Genomic DNA, 24448 nt, shown 5'->3' on the forward strand with positions numbered 1-24448 from the left:
TATATTTACAATTGTTCTATTTGATTATGAGTTGTTGTTTCTCTCTTACTATGCCTAATTTATAAGTTAAACTTTATCATAAGTATGTATATGTAGAAGAAAACCTAGTATATATAGGGTTTGGTACTATATGGTCATCCACCAGGGGTCTTGGAGCATATCCCCCAAGAATAAAGGGGACTACTGTATGTCTCTTTCGACAGTATTTGGTTGGTGTCTTTTTCATCCATTCTTCCACTTCAGATATTTAATGGGAGAGCTTAACCCATTTATATTTAATGTAATTACTGATTTAAAAAAAAAGGATTTACTTTTGCTACTTTGTTACTTTTTTCTGTGTCACATACCTTTTCTGTTCCTCAAGTCTTTATTACTGACTTCTTTTGTGTTAAATAGATATTTTCTAACATACTCTTTTAATTCTCTTGTTGTTTCTCTTACTATGTATTTTTGGGTTATTTTGTTAGTGGTTGCCTTGGGGATTACATCTTAATTTATGACAATCTGATTTGATTTAATACCAACTTAATATCAACAGTAAACAAAAACTTTTCTTAGATACCTCTATTCCCACACACATATTTATGTGTGTGTTATATCTTCATACACTGTGTGCTTATACATTGTGTGCTCATCAACATAAATTGTTTTATGCAGTTATCTTTTAAATCAGATAAGAAAAAAAGAGAAATTACAAAGAAAAATACATGAATCCTGTCTTAAGTATTTACCTATATAGTTTACTGGTGTTCTTTACTACTTCATGTGGATTTGAGTTCCTGTCTAGTGTCCTTTCATTTTAGTCTGAAGGACTCCTGGTAACATTCTTATGGGGCAGTTCTGCTAACAATTAGCTGTCTCAAGTTTTGTTTATTTGGGAATGTGTTCATTGCTCCTTCATTTTGGAAGAATAATTTCATCAGATACTAAACTCTTGGTTGACAGGGTTTGTTTGTTTGTTTGTTTGTTTGTTTTCTAGCACTGCAAGCTAAATATATCACTCCACTGCAGATTGAAGTAAGGTAGTGTGTGTATACCAGATATTTAACAAATGACAGAGGTGTATACCCAGATAGGGGTTGTATTTTGAAACAGATAAGGATGAAAAAAGTCAGAAGGAAAGAAGTATCTCTTGGAATGGGAAGACCCCATCCAACGGTGCCTTTGGGGTGAGCTGAGATTGCCGGCAGCCATAACCCACAATAGCCTTACCTAGGACACATGACAACAGGCTGCAGTATCCTCTCCATGGTTTGGAAGGATAGTCTGTGGTTTCCAGGCTGAGACATACAATGATTAGCTTGGTGGCATAATTGGAGAAATAAGGAAGGAAATACTGTCTGAGAGAATAGACACAGAGGAGATGCACCATCTGTGCTGAGTCAGGAAGATTAGGAAGTGAGAGAGGAGAGGAAGGTGGAAACATGGGCTGAGAGGCATAATATGGGCATCAGCTAGAAATCTGTGAGTTGCAAGTCACTGAAAGGAACCCAAACCAGCTAAAGCCAGTAGAGGGAATTTATCAGAAGCATATTGGAGATTTACAAACTCTTTGGGAGCTAAAGAAGTAGGCTTGTGAAATGGACAAGGAGGATGGTGGCTCCAAAGGGCCTAAAAGCAAGAAAGCACAAGGATTATCTTCTTGCAGGACAGTGTGGGCAAGACACCCCTGCAGGATACCACCACCATACTGCAAGGCACCTTCGTCATAGCAGGACATTGTCACTGCCACTAGCACTGGGAAGTCCATTCTAACCATCTCTCAGACTTTTTTGTGATACTGAAGATTAGATCAAAAACCAGGCAGGGGCATCTGATGGGCTAAGCCTTGGTCACCTGGCCACATCTGAGTACCTGCAGGAACGCAGCAGATCTGTTCCTTACAACTTCCCAAGAGGGAGATGGTCAGAGATTCCCCCACGATGGGAAGGGGCTAGCTGTTCTGCAGCCCCAAAACAAGTTCCATTCCATCATGACAAATGAGGAGAAGAAAAGGTGTAATTTTGAGAGCAGGGGAGTCTTGGGTGGTTTGGTCAGCTTGGAGAAAAGAGCTAGTGAGAGAGAGAGGGATTAAAGATGCAAAAGGAGGGGAAAAGTCTAGAAGAACAGATGGAGATTCTGTGCCAGGGGGAGAGGTTGGGCTGCCCAGAGGAGAGGAGCAGCGGGGCAGGGCTGCTTGTGCAGGGGAGAGATCCTGACCTTGGGGAGAAGTGTGAGTTGAAAGAGAAGGCATCTGGGAAATTTCCATTCTTTCCATCTGTCCCAAGCCCTGCCCTCCCACAATAAGCAGGTGTTTTCACAAGGGAGAGGACTTGTTTTCCAATAATGTGAAACTGACCAAAGTGGTGAGTCACCGTTTTCTAAAATCTGATTCTGGGGAGGGGAAAGCATTTCAGACCTGCTTCCCTGAGGGACCCAAGTGAGGACAGCTTTTGTCATTTGGGCTTGGGCAGGCTGATGCTTGGCAAGCAATTGCCCTGCCATTGGGTACCCCCACCCCCACTTCAGAGGAAGGGTGACAGCTCTTTGGAACCTCAGTACATCATATTTCCAGGACTCAGAAACCCTCTAGTGAGGTCACATTTCCCTCTTTCCCCTCAGCCTCTGTGACAAGCAGGAGCTCAGCAGAGGATCCTGCCTGGCCCAAGGTGTCAGGCCTGTGGGCTGGGGTCCTTCCTGCCCTGCCTGTAAGTGCCCTGGGGGACCCCACATACTCATAGCAAAGCTGTCCCATTATTAGGTCCACATACTCTCTAACAGAAGCTTCCCCTTCTAAGAAACCCATAGTGAGACTTTGCAGCTCAATACAATCTCTGTCTGAAAGGTGCCCCATTAAAGGGGAGCCCAGAAGACAGCTGGCCAAGTAAAGATTCTTAAGTGAGTAGTATTTGTCTGAATGCAACATTTATAGGGGCTTAAAAATGAAGCCTTTGAGTTCCACAGAACCCCCATGTGGTAGACACAGTTTAGCTGTTCAGAGCCTCCTTCGAGAAAGGACTCACTGCCCAGCTGCAGAGCTGCAGGGAAGGGGATCAGCTGACAGCCACTGGCTGTTAGCTCTCTTAGGGTCAGCCTCAGCTTTCAAGCCAACTTCATGCTGTTCTTGGGTGGCCCCCAGCAAGGCAGTGGTGGCCAAGGTCACGCTCTTCTCGAGAAGGTCCTCAGCCAGCGACCATGGAAGGCGGCAGTACACAGGCCTGACCACCTCCACCCCCGCTGTTGGGCTCTCTACTCTGGCGCTCCCCCGAGTGCGGCAGAGACACTGTCCCGTTTATGCGGTGCTCTGACACTCCCTTCCCACCCCACTCCTGCACAGGCGTTAATTCCCAATAAAACTCTCATCTCAGCACCTGCCCTAGAGAACCCAGCTGGTACCCCGCTCACTCTTCCATCCCACACAGCAGGCCCCCCCACCCTGGATATTAGCTGTCAAAAAGTTGAAGGCAATGTGTGACAAGTGCTACAACGGAGGTAGGAACAGAAGGCTGTGGTGTCTGAACCGGCTCGGTACCTTCAGTCACCTCTGCCCCAACTCCAGGGCTGCAAGACTCTAGACACTGTGCCCAAGGCTGCAAGTCACAACTGAGAGGCTTTCCAAACCAAGCCTCTGTGTTCTGGTCTCAACCCTCTGCCTCTGGCTTGGTGTGTCTGGGTGGTTTTGCAATGCCCAATCCTGGATTCTGCATCTTTGTCCTGATTCTCTGGCCAAATCCTAGGGCACCAAAGACCCAGAAAAGTAGGAGTCCAGAGTTCTAGACCCATTCTGGGGGCCTGGGCTATGTATGCAAGGGTGTGTCATACACTGCAGTGTGTGGACAAGACTGAAATTAAAAGCCAAGCTAAACATCTGAAAGGGGCATGGGGCCAAGGACAGAGAGAGATACTGGGCCTAAGGCAACAGGACTGAGGCCAGGAACAGTGGGCCAGGCAAGCGGCCCTGCTCTCTGGGACAGAGTATCTTGAAGCACCCAAGTGCCCACAGACTAACCAAGGATACGTTCAGAGTACCAGCAAGGCAAGGCCACCAAAGCAGCAGGAAAGTTCACCTTTGATGAATCCCACACAATCGTGCGATTAAAAAATCTAGAAAGAATACTTTAAATTCAGCATACTGTTAAGTTTTGTTTATAATTTATATTTAAATTATGGGTTATAATATTTAAATTATGGGTTAATTTTTAAATTATGGGTTAATTATAGGTAATAATTATGGGTAATTTAAATTTTATATATTTAAATTATGGGTAAGGTTTTCATCAGCCCTGGCAAGAGGTCTTTTAGAAGGTTCTTGTGGTCTCAGGGATGGGTAATGAGGGAGACAGTAAAGGTGCTGAACTCTAACCATGGGGCTCTGAGCAGGGAGAGGATGCTGAAACAGGGTCCAAAATGGTACATCCCAAATCTGAAGGGCAAAGAAGGGCAGCCAGAGGGTATATCTGATGGGAAGTTCAGCTGGAGTAACAAAGAGGACCACCTAGGTAATGACTCTCCCTCTCATAGGCATCCAGGATATTTCCAGGTTGACGGGGGGGCTTGGCCTCACTAGTTGTTCAAGGGCCCAGACTACAGGGCTTCTCCCTTCTCCTGCATGGACTTCCAAGATGGCACCAGAAAAGGGAGACGAGCCTGGTGGAGTGTTGCAGGTAGGAGTCCTGTGGCCAGGACTAGAAGCGGCCGCATCACGTCAGCTCCTAAACAGTGGCCAGGACACAGTCACACGGAACTGCAAGGAGACTGGGAAATGGAGGGCATCTGGGCATGCCCATGAAGGAGGGGAGAACAGATCTGGTGGAGAGCTAGCATTCTCTGCCCCGAGGAAGGAGTCCTCAGCCGAAGGTGGGGGGGAGGGGGGCACAGAGTCAGCAGGGGAGGGAATGGCCAGAGGTGTGCTGGCAAATGCCTAACAACCGGCTGTCTGGAAGGAAAAAAATGTTAAGTCCTGATTGATAACGTTTACTGATTTTCTTAATGTAAATACTCCCACCATCACCAATTTCAAACTACCAGCATGCTCGCTGAACAAGCAATTGCCAAGAGATGTGTGGTAGCAGCTCAATATATAGATGAATTCAGTTCTTCCTAGAAACAGAACCGACAGGAGATATATGAATATACGTATATTCATATATATAGCATATTATGTATATAATGTATTACAGTATAGTTATATAAAATATATTATAAAGACAGATATAATATATTTATATGATATACAAAATCAACCCTCACAATAATATTTTCACCATGCATACACAAAAGGTGCAAATAACCTTAAGAATGTAGATAATACTAAAATGTAGTAAAATAATTAGGAAGCGAGGTGTGTTGAGTATGTATTCCCTTTGTTTTTAATATAATTTATTTCGTTGTTCATAAAATTAAGTTTATAAAATTTAATTTCTAATGATGTCTGTGAAAATTGCCAAATTCCTGAAAACTTAGCTATCAGCTCTCATTCGCTTTTGCTCCCGGCCAGCTGTTCCGGCGTTCCCCCCCCCCCGTCCCCCCCCCCCCTCCCCGCCCCCAGGACGGACAGGACTAACGTGCCAGAGAGCTGGAGCATCGGCATCCTGGCAACAGGGACAGAGAGCACTAGAAACAGGAAGTCAGGGGACGCTGGTGCTGGTGACCATGGCACAGGCAAATCAGACTCTGCGACCGCGGTGTTTTCTCCTGTCCTCCCTCCAGTTTCCGGAACAGGGGAGCAGAGTTCTGCTATCTATGTGACATCTTGGTGAAAAATAGAGAAAGGCTCACCCTCCTACCAGTAGATCCCTCGAACGGTGCTAGAACACAGAGCTTTGCCAGCAGAGCTGAAACCCAGCCCTACCACCCGTCCCCCACAGGACACCTTTGTACAGTGCACAGGCTATACAACAGTACCTGTGGCTCTATGTGGAATGGAACAGCCTCCTGGTGAGATTTGGGATAGAGGCCCCTTTCCCTTCTCTGACTGGGAGATTGGTTGGTGAAATGTGTCTCTCTCTGAGAAGACTCCCTTGGCATGACAGCAGGCAAAGACTGTCTCTGGTGTCCCCAAGCTCACAGACATGCAATTATCTCCTAAAGTAGTGGTTTTCAACCCTGGTCATATGTTGGATCACCAGAGGGGCTTTTACAATTCCCAGTGACCAGCATACATGCTGGGCTATATAGGGCCCAATGGCGGATGGGACACAGATGTTAGTTTTCAAAGCTCCCCAACATGCAGCCAAGGTTGATAACCACTGATGTGAAGTCATCTTGGCTCTGGCCAGTGACCCTGGGTTGGGGGACCACCTGACCGAGAGCTGTGCATTCCAGCGGGTGCCTTTGAAGAGTTCTGCCCTCCCAAACCTCCCCATCACCCTTCCACACCTAGCCAAGTCTGGCCCCCAGCAGCGTTAGGAAATGCTGAAATTATGCACTCCAGGAAACTGGGGAAGGGAAACGAAGGATCACTGCAGACAGGGGCAGGGCAAGGGGCAAGGGGCCATCTGTCTGTCTCTACTTCTACGTGAGACCTGTATCTTCCCTCCTTGGCCTCAGCCTCCTGCCTGTAAGTGAGAGGAGTGGTCTGTTCCTTCAAACAAAAACTCATGCAGGAGGTCGCCATGTCCAGCAGGTCTCCATGCCCCATTCTGTCCTTATCTCACCTTCCCTCCTTGAAGCCTCAGAAGGACCTGGGGGGCTCCCAGGGCCCTCTGGTACAGGCTTTGTAAACAGCAAGAAGAAGGGGACACTAATGTCCCTTCCAGCTGGACCCATGGATCCCCTCATCCAGAGGCGTCCTGGGAATGCAGTCTGAGGGCAGAAAAACGGAGGAGCTGCTTTCTCTCCTGCCCCACCCCTGTCCCCCATCATTCTCAGGTACATGGTCCAGACTCGCTCTTGCCCTGTTCCCAGCTTTACTTCTGGGTCTGAGCCCAGAGCCTCTGTGGTTTTGTCTGATTCCAATACTGATCCCAGGAAAAGCAAGCGGGTGAGTCCAGCAACTTAATGTCATTGGGGGAAACAGCTGCACAGGAAAAGCACCCGGGGGTTGTTTCTTAACCAAAACAAGTGTGAGTGGACCCAAACTAAATCTTCAGGGCATTTTCGTGCCTCTAGCTTGGAGGACATGGTCCAGGCTGCATTACTCACAGGGCTTCATGATTGCTCAAGACGTTGTCACTGGCCACGGGACCTCACCCTGTGACCCTGATGTCAACATGAGATTTTCCAGATCTGTATCCTCCCCACTTCTCCCCAGTGGCCTCTGTCCCAGCCTGACCCGACCTCTACCTGGTCTGAAAGGAAAAAGAGGGCAATTCAGTCATTTAGGGGTGTTTCTTGAATCTGTCCCCAAGCCAGTATTCCTCGCAGGGCTCACAGCCTGAGTCCAGCCTGAGGCTCAAGGCTGGGAGTGCAGGAGGAATGTTGGGCAGTCTGTGAGACACAGATAAGAGCCCTGGGGAAGTGGTTAATGGCTCCTTCCGGTGGTAGAATCAGGAGAGTTTTACAGGGGACTTGCTCAGAATGATCAGGCTTGTGTGGTGAAACTGGGGGAAAGCACACTCCAGAGGGAAGGAGCTGCTGGTGCAAAGGCACAGGGGCATGCAGGGGCTGCACATGCACGTGTCTGTGTGTAGTATCACTAGGAGATAGCTCGCAGACAAAGGCATGGATAATACCATGAAAAGCCTTGAATATTATATCAAAATACTTATTCATCTCTTCTGAGGGGTGGCTGGGGGCCAGAAAAAGTGACTTGTTGCTGAGTAAGACAGCTTTTTCTCCATGGACTCTGCTTCCTCCCTACAACCTGGTCTTTGTACCTCCCACATCCTGGTGAGTCCTTGACCTCTCCCATTCTCCCGTCCTCTCTGTAGGCCAGACCTGTCCTCTCTAGTACGGATTGCTGCAGGGTCTCTCACTAGACCCCTAGCCTCCAGAACTTCTGCCCATCCAGGTGCCAGAGTTGATTCCACATTAATACGACATTTGTGGTTCAATAGGCGTGGGGACACTCTGAGGATCAGGGAGGGAGCATGGCCGTTCAAAGCAGAGAAGTAATCATTCAAAGCCCTCAGCTTCAACTGTTAACAAGGACCACACAGCACTCAGGCTCAAAAGAAACCCAGCCCCAGGCACAAATGCCTAACCTGGCACATGGGGTCATTTCAGGGGCACAAAGCCTGGTCCTCACCATCCAACAAGTTCACTGAGGGCTCTCAAGCCAAAAACTGCTCACGTGAACTGGTTGGAATTTGGGGATTTAGAGAGACTGGCATCATAGAAAACCATCAGCTGTAAACACACGGCCCTGGATTTAGATTCCCATCCTGACAGTACTGTATGACTTTGGGCAAGTTGTTTAACATTTACGTGCCTTGTTTCCTTTATCTGCAAACCCAAGACAATAGCACCTGCCTCGGGCAATTTGAGAATTATGTGACATTTTGAATACAAAGCACCAGCCTAATGCCAGACACAGAGTAAAATTCTAATAAATGATAGCTGTTAGTGTGATCGCATTTCTTGGGCAATTTTTAGGCTCTTGAGGTTGAACTCCCCAAAAGTCCCGCTATGCATTCTTTATTGTTATGTTAGTATTAATCAGAAACATGACAATTAGCATGTTTTTGAGATCCTACTAAGTGCAGGCCCTGAACTTCGTGTGCATTCTGACTCTTCTCACCGCATTAAGGCAGCAGAAACATCCCTAACAATCTGCTTGCCCGGCTCATCCCCTAGGGATCTGAACGCCGCCCAGGCTGCAAGCTCCTTCTAAGACACACCTGTCTTTCACCGTTGAACCTTGAGCTCATAAACCGCCTCCTGGACCCTCCTGGCAGGAGACATCAGGCGGAGCAGATCCCATTAGACGGGCCTCCCCCGTCTCCCCGAGGGCGCTCTCCCCGGGCACCCTGGCTGGTCAGGCGGGCCGCCTCTCTCCTCTGCCAGCGGCGCGCGGGACTGGCCCTCCCCGCGCGGTGGGCGGAGCCGTCGGGAGCCGTCGGACCCGCCCTCGGCCGGGCCCGGGCTGCGCCGCCCTCCTGCTCGCGGACGCGCCCCGCCCGTCCGCCCGCCTGCTGGGAGCCCAGCCCCGCGCGCCGGCTCCGGGATGAGCAGCGCCGCGTGCGCCCCGGGGCCGAGGGACCGCCAGCCAGGCCGCCCCGCCCTGGCCCCGACATTGATCAGCAGCCGTTACGGAGCCTTTTACTGGTTCGCTTGGATGGGAATTAATTCTGGGATGGATAAATAATGCATTGAGGTTTGCGTAGTCCAAGGCAAGCCTTCGGTCGGTCGAGAGCAAAGAGAGGGAGCCAAGGGAGCCTCGCCGATAAAGCCCAGCAACCATGGGGGCCCGAGCGGGGCAGGAGGGGCAACTGGGCAAGAGGAAGAGAAAAGGGAAGTGGATGACAGCTTGATCGGCACAAGGACGCTTGTGGAATATGTTGAGCCCAAAGATCAGGCAAACCAGGAGGGGTAAGTCCAACTTCCCGGGGCGGATCTGGGCACAATGTGTGTCTCTTGGCTAACACGTGCACACGCTTAGCCAGCTGCCACACTGGGAGACAGATGAGGCAGGCGTTCCAAAGGCATCCTCCTAAGGGACATGCCTTCCTAGTGAGTCTCCTGGGGTCTGTGGGGGGGTCAGACCTGAGACTACAAAAGAGCAGTAGCCATGTTAGTGCTCCCCAGTCGATATTTAGCCCTCATCCAGTATTCTGTGTTTTGCCGAGTTCCTGGGTGGCTCAGAATGACCAGGCGACAAGTTGGGGAAAACTTTGTTCCTTTACTAGAAAATGCTTGACGCTCAAGATTTGCCCCAACAGCCAAGACAAAAGTGGCCCTCACTAGGGAGGGCCATGCCCTGGTTTCTGGAAACAGCCAGGTCCGGGTGAGAGCCCTCATTCCCAAGGCCTGGGTGGGTGTTCTGTCGAGCCTGCAGGAGCTACCTGGGCTGGGCTGCAGGAAGCAATTCCTCAGGCAGGTCCCATGGGGAGAACTCCCAGGAAGCTGCACAGCCTGGAGATGAGGGTGTGAGGGCAGAGACCTAGAGATAAGAAAGAGATGGAAGTCTGGAGAAACTTGCAGGGATGATCTTGCAGGACCGGGCCACTGCCCCAGCCAGCCCATGTCCCTGCAGAGTGGCCTGGGGACTCAGGGCAAGTCCCAGGACTAGAGACAGCATCTCCCTCGGGATAGCAACTTCTTAGCCGGAGTGTCGTTTGAGATGAGAACATCTATGTTTTAAGAAAATAGAATGTGTCTGTAAAGGTGGCCAGTGTTGGGGGAGGTCTGAGCCTCCCTGTGAGCAGTGACTATGAGGACAGGTAGTGGCTTGGAGGTGGGTGGAACACTTGCTTGGGGAACCTGGAAACAGTGTGTTTCCCCCCCGTGTGTGCGACAGGGACCCTCCAGCCTCCCGTGAACTCACATGCAGCACACCTATCCATTAGCTACTAACGGATGATTACTGGGTGGGCTGGCCTCCCAGAGCATGGGCACGACTGTCAGGGCCACCATGGGGTGCTCCGAATGGATGATAACCTGTAGACGCCGGTGGGCAAAAGAGGGCTGTGCATGGCTCTGCGGAGGGGTGGGAGTGCAACCTAGTGACGAGCTAACGGGGTGGGCCAGCCACACGTGCACTTTGAGAAAACTTAAGCCTGTCCTCTCAGCCCTGTCTAGATATAGGTGTAGATGTAGATGTAGATATAGATATAGATTTGGATATAGATATAGATATAAAGATGTGGCTCTTGAGCCTTGACATATGGCTAGTCCAAACTGAGAAAATTACACACTAGATTCTGATGACTTGGCAGGGGAAAAAAAGAATGGAAAGTATTCTTAATAATAATCACATGGAGTACATGCTGAAATATCAATATTTGGGATATATCGGGTCAAATCAAATATATTATTAAATTTAATTTCACCTGGGTTTTTTTCTTTTTTTTTACCTTCTTTTAAAGCAGCTACTAGAACATTTACAATTACAGTTACGTATGTATCTCCCATTAAATTTCTGTCGCACAGTGCTGGGCTAGAAAGAGATCAGGGCTTCAGTAAAGGGGCTCTCAGGAAGCCAGCCTTTGAAATCCCAGATTTCTTACAGAGTTGTTCTAGGTCAGCGGTTCGCAGCCGAGAGTGATTTTGCGCCACCCCCCAGGGGACCTTTGGCATTGTCTGGAGACATTTTTGGTTGTTCCAACTGAGGGGTGGTACTGGCATCTAGTAGACAACGGAGATGTGCTAAACATCCTACAATGCAGAGCATAGGCCCCACAACAAAGAATTACTGGGCCCTGAACGTCTATAGTGCTAAGGTGGAGGGACACTCTACTAGGTGATATTACCTGGTAAGATATGTTAAAAGATGACTTTTATGGTGTCGTGGATCAGCTAACCACTTACCCACAAAAATGTATGATCATAAACGATGATAAGAAACATTCTAAGAGCATATACTACAAACATATCATCTAAAGGAAGTAAGCGGTACTTGAGCGGTAAGCTGGGAAATGACCGGGAGCTAACGAGGCAAAGAATGGTGGAACAGGCGCCTTCCAGGTGGGGAACAGCATGTGCAGGTGCTGTGGGAGGGGAGGGGCGGCAGGCAGAGCAGGAGGCTGGGGACCAGGTCAGGAATTGATGGCAGCGTCAGGCTTGCAATTAATTGGGGAAAAGCCTTCCCAGGGATGTTTCTGGAGAAATATAGACCAGAATTACACATCTGTGTGTGTGTGTGTGTGTGTGTGTGTGTGTGTGTGTGCGCACGCACGCGCACACTGTGGTAGAAAGAAGAAATTGGGCTGTGGTAGAAAGAAGAACTTACATCAAAATTCATCCCCATTGAACCCATTCGGAGCTGGGCAGGATACATGTTATAAACACAGCAGGCATAGTATGCAAATCACAGCACTTGGGATCCAGACACTGCCTTGTCCATACTTCTCCAGACTATTCGTATTCCAGATACACTACCAGGCTGTGCCACTGTGTGGATACACTGGGCTGCATGAAAAAGACTGGGGTTGTTTTGGGGGATAGTTAATAAATCAGCCTCAGCCAGCTCAGAAGCCGCTGGGGTCTGGCCCGAAAGGCTGCTCTGCAGATAGGGTCTTCCCAGGGACCCTTCTTCAGTCAAGTGGGCTATTAATTTCCTGGCAGGCCCCCATCCAGGATGCCAGCACCCTGAAAGGTGTCCTCAGGTCTCTTGCCTACGGAGGGGAAATGTCAAGATTGAGAACCTCCAAGGGAACACCTCCTGTCACTTACCTGCATCTAGAGCTAAGTTCGGTCCTCTGTCATGCCCTGACGGAGCTCACTTTCCAAGAAGTTAGAGGCAGAAGAGGCAGAAGTCAACATGGAACACACACACACACACACACACACACACACACGAGGACAATAATAATTCATAAGATAGAGAGGCACCCAAACCAGCTGGAAGAGGCTCTAAATAGGCCAGTGAATTCAAATATTGTGCTTAGTTTTAAGTGCATCACACAATTCAGACTGACTTCAGGAGAGTGATCCAGATTGGCTCAAATCAGCATATACTGGCCGTTAATACAGTAAGTGACTTCAACTTGCCGTTGCTTGCTTAGGACCAGCTCAGACTCGTCCTAGCTAGTCGTGGCCTGTTGAAGTGAGCCCAGGCTATTTGGAACCAGGTGTGGCTCCCTGCTCCCGCCTGGCTCCAGAGGTGCCTTCCAGAGACCCTTCCTTGTCGCTATGCCCCAGCAAGCTCTTCCTCCCCTGATTCCCATTTCCAGAGTCCCAGAGTGGGAATAGAAGAGAGAATTCCCCTGCCCTTGCCAATTTTCCCAGAGGAAAAATAAGATAAATACACTAGAACTCCATGAATGTATTACACATACAGGGAGCAAGTCACAAGTCTGTGTGCTTGGTGACACGAAAAGTCGCAACTTCTTTATCAAGATAGAAAAGAAAAGCATAAGGCAGGTGCCTTCTCTCCTGGAAATAGGAGAGGAGGCGCAGTGGAGCCTCGCGCCGTACCCTCAGGTCCACTACCACATTCTGTGCACACTCCCTCCCCTGCTCACACGGCCCCTGGGGACACCTGGTTAGAACCAGGTCTGGCTCCCCATCTCTCCAGCCATAGTCAGAACAGTCCCAAAGTACTTGAGCTTGATACGGCCCCAGCTGGCTCCGAGCGTCACCTTTCTGAAATCCCTTTCTGTAATCGGACTTACGTCTTCAGAGGTCGGTATGTTCTGTCAGTCTGGATCGAGGCTGGTTGCTCCTGGTCTAGGAGGATGAGGGATGGGATGCAGACCTGTCACTTTACTCCCCAAAGAGCTCTGGATTCGGCTTGTCTCACTCAGCCTCATGCCATCACCCACCTGCAGCCGTCATCATGCCTCACCCGGACCATAGCAGTAAGACTGCCTCACCCCCAGCCACCTCCATCCATTGTCCACTCCAAAGCCAGAGCTATCTGTTCAAATGTAAATCCAGCCATAAACGCACCTCTGGCCTCTTCCCCTAGCTCCAGCTTGGACTTCCCCACTGCTCTTCAGGTTAAGATCCAAAGCCTTTACCGTGACCCACAAGGCTCCTCCTACAGTCTAACCAGTGGCCACCCCTCCAGACTCCTCTCACTCTCCAGGCTCTGGCCACACTAGCCTTCTTCCTGTTCCTCAACTGTCCCATGCTTCCTACCACAGGGCCTTAGCACACCATTTTCCCTACCTAGACTGCCTCTCCCTTTTCTCTCTGTCGGTCTGTCTGTCTCTCTCTCTCTGTCTCCCCGCTATGTCCTCTGCTGCATGCTCTCCTTGCTTTCTTTTTAAAATTTATTTATTTAAATTCAGGTTAGTTAACATACAGTGTAGTATTGGTTTCAAGAGTAGAATTTAGTGATTCGTCACTTACGCATAACACCCAGTGCTCATCCCAAAATGTGTCCTCCTTCATGCCCTTTGCCCATTTAGCCCACTCCCCACCCAAAACCCCTCCAGCAACCCTGTTTGTTCTCTGTATTTAAGAGTCTCTTATGGTTTGTCCGCCTCCCTGTTTTTATCTTATTTTTCCTTCCCTTCCCCTATGGTCATCTGTTGTGTTTCTTAAATGCCACATATGAGTGAAATCATGCGGTATTTGTCTTTCTCTGACCGACTTATTTTGCTTAGTGTAATACCCTCTAGTTCTATTCATGTCATCACAAATGGCAAAATTCCATCCTTTTTGATGGCTGAGTAATATTCCATTGTTTATATATACCACATCTTTATCCATTCATCAGATGGTGGACATTGGTCTCTTTCCATAATTGGCTATTATTGATAGGGCTGCTGTAAACATTGGGGTGCATGTGCCCCTCCGAATCAGCATTTTTGTATCTTTTGGATAAATACCTAGTAGTGGAATTGCTAAGTCATAAGGTAGTTCTATTTTCAGGTTTTTGAGGAACCTCTCTGCTGTTTTCCAGAGCAGCTGCACCAGTTTGCATTCCTACCAATAGTGTAAGAGGGTTCCCATTTCTCCACATCCTTACCAACATCTGTTGTTTCCTGAGTTTTTAATTCTAGCCATTCTGAAAGGTATGAGGTGGTATCTCATTGTGGTTTTGGTTTGTATTTCCCTAGTCATGAGTGATGTTAAGCACCTTTTCATGTGTCTATTAGCCATTTGGATGTCTTCTTTTAAAAAGTGTCTGTTCATGTCTTCTGCCCATTTCTTCACTGGATCATTTGTTTTTTGGGTGTTGAGTTTGAAGTTCTTTATAGATTTTGGATACTAACCCTTTATCTGATATGTCATTGGCAACTATCTTCTCCCATTCCGTCGGTTGCCTTTTAGGTTTGTTGATTGTTTTCTCTGCTGTGCAGAAGCTTCTTACCTTGATGAGGTTCCCAATAGTTCCTTTTTGCTTTTATTTCCCTTGCCTCCAAACATGCTATCCTTTCTTTACAGCATTTACCTTGGATTATAGTTGTATACTTCCAGGTGGGATTATCTGATGGCTGTCACTCCATAGGACTATGAGTGCTGTGAGGACAGGAACCTTTCTGATTTTGAATATCGTTATACTTAAATGTCAGGCATCTGAAGGACACTCAATACATATATTTTGAATGAATGAATGAATGAATGAATGAATGGTAGAGAAAGTATTAGCCTGGGAGGCTGAAGCACTCTGCCCTAACTGGTCCAGGTCCTTGGGAAAGTCAGCCCCTCCCAGGAACCTGTGTGGCTTGGTCAGTTAAGTGTCTGACTTGGGCTTAGGTTATGATCTCACAGTTTGTGAGCTAAAACCCCACATTGGGCTCTCTGCTTTCAGGATGGAGCCCGCTTCGGATCCTCTGACACCCCCTCCCCCTGCCCCTCCTCTGCTCATTTTCTCTCTCTCTCTCAAAATAAATAAATAAACTTTAAAAAAGGAAAAAGTAAAGTCAGCCCCTCCTTTGACCTACTTATATGTTGCAAATATTTCCCCAATTTATTGCTTGCCTTTTACTTTTATATTGGGTTTTTTTCCCCCAGATATACCTAAGTTCTTAATTTTTATGTCATCATTCTATAAATATTTTCTTTTAGAGTTTCTGCCTTTGTTTAGAATATTTCAAAATAAAACTGATGTTGCTCTAAAAGAGGCTCTCTCTTTTAGAAGAAATCATTAAACTAATGAGCCACACTACAGCAGCTTTAGCTATCTTTCTTAGCAGGAGTATCAATGTCTTGGAAGTCATGATGAATGGGCAGAGCTTGGTCAGTACTTTGGGGATGGAGCAAGAGAGCTCTATGAAATGAAGTACTTTCAGTGGCCACATTGTTCTTGATTTTCCCCACAGGAAAATAAACCAGTGGGCACCTGGGTGGCTCAGTAGATAAGCGTCCGACTTCAGCTCAGGTCATGATCTCACGATTTGTAGGCTCAAGCTCCGTGTCGGGCTCTGTGCTCACAGCTAGCTCAGAGCCTGGAGCCTGCTTCAGATTCTGTATCTCCCTCTCTCTCTCTGACCCTCCCCTGCTCATGCTCTCTCTCTCTCTCTCTCAGAAATAAATAAAACATTTAAAAAAAAAAAAAAAAAAGGAAAGTAAACCAGCATTTATTGCGTGTCTTCCAAGCTCAAGGAATGTCCACTGCACTTACGTAATTCTCATAACTACACTATGATGAGGCATCAGTGCTCCCATGTTAACAGATGTAGAAAGAGAATCACGGCTGCCCTGCCAGCAAGTGGTGGCATTGGTATTCGTGTCTGTCTGATTCTGAGGCTTCTGACCTCTCTCCCTAACCCAGTGCAGGGATCCACACCATCCAAAGCCCTCTGAAGATAGCACTGCATGTGCCCCAGGGGAGCTATAGATTCTTTGAGTAATAAGAAGCAGTGATTTATTTTTATTTATTTAATTCCAATAGAATTAACATACAGTGTGATATTGGTTTCCGATGCCCAACTCAGTGATTCAACAATTTTATGCTTTACTCAGGGCTCATCATAAGCGTCTTCTTAATCCTCTTCACGAATTTCATCCCTCCCCCCACTGACCTCTCTTCTGGCAACCACCAGTTTGTTCTCTATATTTAAGAGTCTGGTGTTTTGTTTGTCTCTTTTTTTCCTTTGTTTGCTTGTTTTGTTCCTTAAATTCCACATATGAGTGAGATCACATGGTATCTGTCTTTCTCTGACTGACGTATTTCACTTGGCATTTATATACTTTCTAGCTCCATCCTTGTCGTTGCAAATGGCAAGCTTTCATTCTTTTTTATGGCCGAGTAACATTCCATTCTTTATCCATTCATGTATCGATGGACACTTGGGTTGGTTGTATACCTGGGCCATTGTGAATAATGCTGAAATAAACACAGGGTTGCATATATCTTTTCAAATTAGTGTTTTTATTTTTTCTGGATAAATACCCAGGAGTGGAATTACTGGATCATATGGTAATTCTATTTTTATATTTTCAAAGAAACACACACTGCTTTCCATGGTGGCTATACCAGTTTGCCTTCCCACCAACAATGGACAAGGGTTCCTTTTTCTCGACATCCTTGCCAACACTTGTTGTCTCTTGTGGTTTTGATTTCAACCATTCTGATAGGTGTGAGGTGATAGCTCATTGTGATTTTCATTTGCATTTCCCTGATGATGAGTGATGTCAAGCATCTTTTCATGTATCTGTTGGCCATCTGTATGTCTTCATTGGAAAAAATGTCTGCTCATGTCTTCTGCTCATTTTTCACTGGATTATTTGCTCTTTTGGTGTTGTGATATTTTTAAGAAGATGCCCACAGCCTATGAACACATGGAGACTGAGTTTAGACAATTGTTGGAATATTTAAGGTTGAATTATTAATATGTAGTAGAAAACTAAGCAAAAGAAAAAACAAGATGCTTATGAACTCCAGGGAAAGCAAAAAGTGATGCATGAAAAGAAAAATTATTACAATGTACTACATAGCCCAATTGGGACTAGCAATTACACAGTGTAAATTAATAATGCAAAGCTGGGATGTTGATGAAACCAAATTATAGTATAACTATATGGGGAGGGTGGAGTGGGTACTTCTGTCTGGTGGGGAAAGGAGAGTGAAAGAAATGAAATCTTCACTTTAGCTAGAAGTCAACAAATATTTTTTAAAAAATCACCAAGTGACTTGGCATGAAAACAAACACGTAGGTCAATGAAACAGGATAGAAAGCCCAGAAATAAACCCAAGTCTATATGGTCAATTAATTTATGAAAAAGGAGCCAAGAATATATTATGGGGAAAGAACAGTCTCTTCAATAAAGGGTGTTGAGAAAACTGAATGGTCACAAAAGAACAAAACTGGACCATTAGCTTATACTATATAGAAAAATCAACTTGAATTGAATTAAAGACTTTCATTAAGACCTGAAACCGTAAAATTCCTAGAAGAAAACATAGGTGATAAGCTCCTTGACATTGGTCTTGGTGATGATTTTTTTTAATTTGACACCAAAAGCAGAGGCAACAAAAACAAAAGTAAGTGTGTGGGACCACATCAAACCAAAAAGCTTCTGCACAGCAAAAGAAACCAACAACAAAATAAAAAGGCAGCCTACAGAATGGGAGAAAATATTTGCAAATCATATGCCTGTTCAAGGGTCAATATCCAAAATAGATATTCACATAACTTAATGGCAAAATATCATAATAATAAAATAAAATCCAAACAATTCTATTTAAAAATGGGCAGAGGAACTGAGCAGTTTTCCAAAGAAGACATATAATGGCCAACAGGTACACGAAAGGGTGTTCAACATCACTAAGGCCACGGAAATGCAAACCAAAACCACAGTGAGATATCACCTTATGCCTGTTAGAATGGCTGTCATAAAAAAGTAAAAATAAGAAAACCAAAAGATAACAAGGATATATTATCTCAAGTGAGGTTGTGGAGAAAAGGGAGCCCTGGTGTACCAGTGATAGGAATGGACATTGGCACAACCACCGTAGGAAATGGTATGGAGGTGCCCCCAGAAATTAAAAATAGAACTCTTCTATGATCCAGCAAACCCACTACTGGGCATATATCCAAAGGAAGTGAAATCAGGGTATCAGAGGAGTATCTGCACCCCTATATTCATTGCAGCATTATTTATAATAGTCAAGACATGGAAACAACCCAAGTGTCCATCGAAGATGTGGTGTGTATATATATAGATGCAGTGGAATATTATTCAGCCTTGAGAAAGAAAGAAATCCTACTATTTGTTACAACATGGACTGATCTTGAGAATGTTATGCTAAAAGACAAACAAACAAACAAACAAAAGAGAATGTTATGCTAAGTGAAGCCAGACAGACAAAGACAAAACTGCATGGTATCACTTATGTGAGGAAGCTAAAAATGGCAAACTCAGAGAAACAGAGAGTAGAAAAGTGGTTACCAAGGACTGTGGGGGACGGGTGGAGGGGTGAGTAGGGAATGTTTAGTCAAAGGGTACAAACTTTCAGCTATAGGATGAACAAGGTCTGAGGAGCTAATGTAAAGCTTGGTGGCATAGTCGGGAACACTCTATTGTATAATTGAAATTTGCTAGCAGACTACAACTGATAGGTTACCACCCACCACCACCACCTCCACCAAAAAAAAAAAAAAAAAAAAAAGATAAATGTGTGATGTGATGGATGTGTTCATTAACTAGATGGGGAGAATCAAGATAAAGAAGTGTCGATACATGAATACTGTTAGAAATGTAGAGGTAAATACAGAAAGATCGAACTAAAAAGGATAGAAGTGACTGGCTCTGGGGGCCGGGGAATGGAAGGCGATGGAAGGACAGGAGACTGCCAGGTTCCACACCACGGCTTGTGGGACTACTTGAGGAGTGGTTGCGGAGCGATGGCCCAGAGATCATGTAACCTCGTACCAGTTCAAACCGGAGGACTGTTCTGAAGGGATGACCATGGGGTTCACACACCTCCTCTGATCACTTCATTCTGAATGGTGTGGCCTTCCAGGATATGCCCATGGTGACTCTGTGCTGCCCCCTGCCCAGGCTTGTCGGCTGAAGGCTCCCGAAGACAGAAGACCTTCAGGGCCCTGTGAGTGGGACGGCAAAGGGGCAGTGATCTATTTAAGTGATGCAGTATCTGGCTTTGTCTGAGGCTGAGAGAGAGGATTGAGGGCTAGGAGAGGGGTCAGGGAGGTGGTATATGAGAACAGTTTCTGGAGAGTGGGACCAGGGTCTGGGCCAGAGTTCGGGCGGGGACTGGAGGCCTCACAGAGAGTAGTTTGTGGTGCAGAAGGAAGGCCATGATAGACTCATCCAGTGGTCTCCTTATCCTAGGTCAGGCCCTAGACCCCACTGCTCAGGGCTGTCACCTTCCCTGAGGGTTCAGGTGCCTGACCTGCCTCGACGTTCTCCACCGCTGGCCAAGCCTTCTACCCCATACAAAAGCCTGGACTGTCTCCTAGCTCTCCTTCTGGAAGCTTGCTCACAACTCAGATGAAGTTGCACAGGCTCCCAGATGAACTGAATGTCTAGGACAAGCCCCAGGGACCTGGTCAGAGGAAATAAAATTCTGATTTGGGGGTCTTTGAACAACAGTAGCCTCAAGGTACATTGCAGCCAGATTTTTTGAATACTGTTTATTCTAGGATTTTCATTATTCGTTTCTAGCATTTTCCTCATTTTTAAAATGGAAGCATAATTTATGTACAGTAAAATGTGCATATCTTAAGTGTACAGTTCTGACCATGCACCCAGATCAAGTTACAGTATTTCTTTTTTTTTTTAATTTTGTTTGTTTGTTTATTTTAAGAGAGAGTGAGAGAAAGAGCAAGCAGGGGAGGGGTAGAGAGAGGGAGAGAGAGAAAGAATCCTAGGCAGGCTCTGTGCTGTCAACACAGAGCCCAATATGGGGCTGAAACCCACCAACTGGGAGATCATGACCTGAGCTGAAACCAAGAGTCAGACGCTTAACTTAAGGGTCTTCCTTTTAACCTCAGAAAGTTCCCTCCTCTTCTCCCCATGCCTCCTCAACCTCCTCAGAACCAGACAGACAGACAGACACTCTTCTGATTTCTAGCACCACAGAGTGGTTTTGCCTATTCTTAAATTTCATGTAAATAGAATCATAGGATATGACTCTCTCATTACTGACACATCAAAGCCCACGGATAGCCTTTCCACTCTCTTCTTTAGGGAAGAAAGGAAAGTCAGAAGATGTCTGTTGAGTATTCAGAATGTGCCCTATACCAGCTCTATACAAGTCAAGGGAGAAAATGGAAGCAGAATAATTTAAGTAAAATGCTCCAAATCACACCACTAGTAAGATCCAAAGCAACTTGGACACACCACTTTGAGGCTCAAGAAGGCTCCTTCCTCCAAATAGAGCCCTGCCCAGAGGCGGAGGCCAGGTGGGGTCACGGAGAGGCTTGGGCTCCAGTGATGGGAGTATATCTGATCCCTCAGAAGCACCTGTTTCCATGGTACCCACTGTGCTAACGCCGGGTGCAGGGGCCAAAACACAAGACGGGGTCATGCCACCCACTTTGTCCTGCTGTGTCTCAGATTTATTTGGCTCAAAGGCACCATGGCTGAGCAGCAAGCTAGTAAAGAAGGGCAAGGAGTCAGGTCAGATGAGATGAGGAGAGTGGGTATCCTGTAGAAGTGCCTCACTAGGCAGTGTAAGAGTGCTGGCCCCAGGAGCAAAGGCGTGTGGTGGGGCCAGGCCCCGTCCGCCTGCTGAGGCTGAGGGATCCCAGCACTGGCTGCTGTTTTATTTCAGCACACCATACTTCTGACAAAATTAGCCAGCTGGAATACCGCAGCCTCAGGTACCTTCCCCTCCCCGCACGCTTTAGGAGTCAGACATATATTTAATCTCATGCACTGACCAGCCATTTGATAGTAACAGTGACCAGAGCTCGTGTCTGTTGAGCTTATGTAGCCCTGGTTTAGAACAAGCACAACTCGTGAAGCAGCTTTCTTTGGGCCTTCCACCATACCGGGGAGGCCAGGCCTCCCCCGTCCCTGCCTGGGTATGGCCCCGTGACAACTCTGGCCACCCCTGGGCAAAGACATGCCCCACAGTCACTTTCTTTGCAAAATGCAGGACCGCTTCAGTGTTTCCGCATCCATCTACTGATTTTCACCCCCCGCTTTGACAGAGTGCTTCTTGGGCTGGCCCTCCTTTAGAACGTCGCATCTCCTGAGTCTCCGTGCCCTGCTGGAGCTTGCATTTTAATGTCTCATTACAACTACCATGCGTGGAATCTCCTTTCATCTTCAAAAGACCTCTAGTGAAAGACCACCGTTGCCCCACTTTTCAGATGAGGAAACTGAGTCTCAGAGAGATGAAAGAACTGGCAGACAGGAGGAGCAGTGCTGGGATTCAAAACTTAGAGGTTCTAGGGGCACCTGGGTGGCTCAGTCATCTAAGCATCCGACTTTGGCTCAGGTCATGATCTCAGTGGTTCACGAGTTTGAGCCCCGTGTCGGGCTCTGTGCTCGGACAGCTCAGAGCCTGGAGCCTGCTTTGGATTCTGTGTCTCCCTCTCTCTCTGCCCTTCCTCCACTCATGCCCTGTCCCTCCCCCTCTCTCTCACTCTCTCCGTCTCTCTCTCTCTCTCTCTCTCAAAAATAAACTTAAAAAAATTTTTTTTCAAAACGGAAAGCCTCTTGAACCTCATTGTACACTTCTTTATTTCTGCAGTAGGGCACTCTCCAGGCATCAGGAAAGAAAAGCCGTCTGAGGTAGAGAGAGCCTCATGTGTCAAGGCCCAGAGGCACATGTGCTGGTCAAGCTGTGAGCCCCTGGGCCCGGCTGCAGTGCGGAAAGGCACGGGGGAAAAGGTGACGCAGCCTGGGGAATGGGCCCATCTCACACCCAGGTCGGGCTTTAAACAAGGGAGCGATGTGGCTGGATGGCGCCTCAGACAGTGAGGCTTGTTGCAATGTGGGCAGTGTGTCTGCGGGGAGTGACTGAGGGCACAGAAGGAGCCAATGTCCGGCAGATGCTCTGGGAGCAGTGGCCTTTCCCATCTGCCAATTGCAGAAGCTGAGAGGGGGCAACAGGGCTACTGTCAGGTCGCATCTACTCAGAGCACTCGGCTGCTGCCAGCTGGGTTCCCCTGCTTCTGGACACTGTTCCAGCCCCCAGAGTGCCAGCCTGTTGCTGCCTGAGGTCCACATGCCAGGAGATGAAGTGGGCAGGTTGTGTCCCAGAGAGATGCACTGTGAACCTAACCCTCCTTTCTCTGCCAGCCTCTCTGCCCAGAACACCAGCTGAGAGGAAAACTGAGGTCTGCACCCCATGGAGGATGCCCGAAGTCCATAACACCAGCACTCTTAGGACACGGGCCACTCCCAGATGCTGGGCCCGAGGAACCCCAGGCTGGACTTCTGGCCCCAAAGAACTAGAGAACGGGCCCTAACCTTACTGTCTGAAAGTGGGAATAAATGATTTATTTGCAAAATGGGCCTGAACCGGGTTAGGTAGGCCTGGGCCAGAAGACTGCCTTGGGCTCCCCTACCCAGACAACCAGAGACATGTTCTGCCTCTGCTGAAATCATCAACAGCCTCAATGATTACTTAACCATGGGTAGAGTATATATTGATCTAAGCTAATGGCTTGTAGGCAGAAATGAAATTTATAATCGATACTGAATTACGTTGACTCCACCAATCCCAGGCTCCTGGTGAATGGCCTGCTGATCTTAACAGAAGTGGAGGTAGCAAGGCTGGGGTCAGCTGCTCTGGGCTGAGGTCCAGAGAGAAGACAGAGGTTTCCAAGAGACTCAGCCAGGGGTAATAAAAAAACAGTACTAACCACTGTTCATTCAGCGCCTCTCCATTTACAAAGCACTTTGAAAGTGCCTTTCACTTCATCCTTGCCAAGCCTAGGAAGTGGATGGGATTTGTATTTTGCTCCCGTTTTATATGGAAACCTGGGACTGTCCTCCAAATTCTCTGCCCCTTCTGTGACCTCGGGCAGCCTCTCTGCACACCAACCACCAAACTCGGAAAAGGAGGCAAAAGACGGTTCTGTGCTTTGAGTCAACTTGCTCGCCACTTCTCTGATTATGGGAATGGAATCTCTGATATTGTGCCCTTTAACTTTTCAATTGTATGAAAACAGGCAGCGGGTGGGAGAAATCCTGTTGGTAGATTTCTTCCAAACCAAGAAAATCACCTACAGAGGCTCGAGGTCTCTTGGATTTGGTCTTTCCCATCTGTTTTGAACTTGAGGATTCGTGTCTCGTGGTGGTTCATTCTCTCAGTGAGTTTATTGAGAGGCTCTGTGCTATAGTGTAGGGATCCGGGCGTGGGGACCCCTGGCCGTCAGCTCACAGATCAATATAGCATAGAGATGTCTGGCCGAGAGTGTGTGCCAGTTCTGGGGGCGGTAGAATGGATGGAAATCAACCCCTCTGCTTTGAAAAGCTACTGGAGGGGTCTTCACATAGTAGGAAACTGCACCAATGCCTCCAGAGTGAGTCAGGGCTCAGCAGGCCGGCAAGCACAGAAATGCAGAGATGTGGCATAAAATGACCGCTGCGGGGACCAGTGATTGGCTTGGAAAGAGAGGGTGGGGGTTCTGAGTGGGAGGTGCAGCTGGAGACCTGGCAGGTCACTGGCTCACAGAGGCCTTCTCCTCACCTCCACTCCAGACCCATGTCAGTGACGGCTAAAGCACAGCATCTTCAGGGAGACACAGCAAGAGAGACCTCACTGTGGGATGAGATGTTTGCAGGTCCAGCTTGTGGACAGAGGTTACTGGAGTTCCATGAGGCTTGTCTTTCTCAGAGGGAGAGTTTGGTTGTTGTTGCTGTTTTTCATTAGTTTTGAGCAAGAGGGGTTAGGGTATAGTCTGTTCAAGGATAGAGATGTGGGTCCTGTGAGGGTCAGTGTCAAGAGCCTGGGAGCCAGAATTCCCAGGTCTGACCACGTGCTCTCTCATCCTGTGTGTCTTCCTGTGCCTCCTATTGATCACATCCCTTCTTTCCCAGACTTCCATGG

The 24448-nt window shown here is 47.5% G+C and overlaps 1 protein-coding gene across 2 annotated transcripts in view; it reads left to right on the plus strand.

Annotated features, from left to right (window-relative positions):
* The window catches only part of ARHGAP22 (Rho GTPase activating protein 22), a 169327-nt gene that overhangs the window by 19742 nt on the left and 125137 nt on the right, over positions 1 to 24448 (plus strand). Inside the window, exon 1 of one of the 2 annotated variants that reach the window (XM_039233764.1) lies at positions 9278 to 9450. The exons of the other annotated variant lie outside the window; for it this stretch is intronic. Within the exon in view, the coding sequence (XP_039089695.1) occupies positions 9417 to 9450 (34 nt within the window). The 5' untranslated portion in view covers positions 9278 to 9416. Of the gene's footprint in view, positions 1 to 9277; positions 9451 to 24448 lie in introns of those variants that run through there. 2 annotated transcript variants of the gene reach the window in all.

Source organism: Hyaena hyaena, unplaced genomic scaffold, assembly GCF_003009895.1.
Source record: "Hyaena hyaena isolate Hyena2069 unplaced genomic scaffold, ASM300989v1 scaffold_78, whole genome shotgun sequence".
Classification (NCBI taxonomy): domain Eukaryota; kingdom Metazoa; phylum Chordata; class Mammalia; order Carnivora; family Hyaenidae; genus Hyaena; species Hyaena hyaena.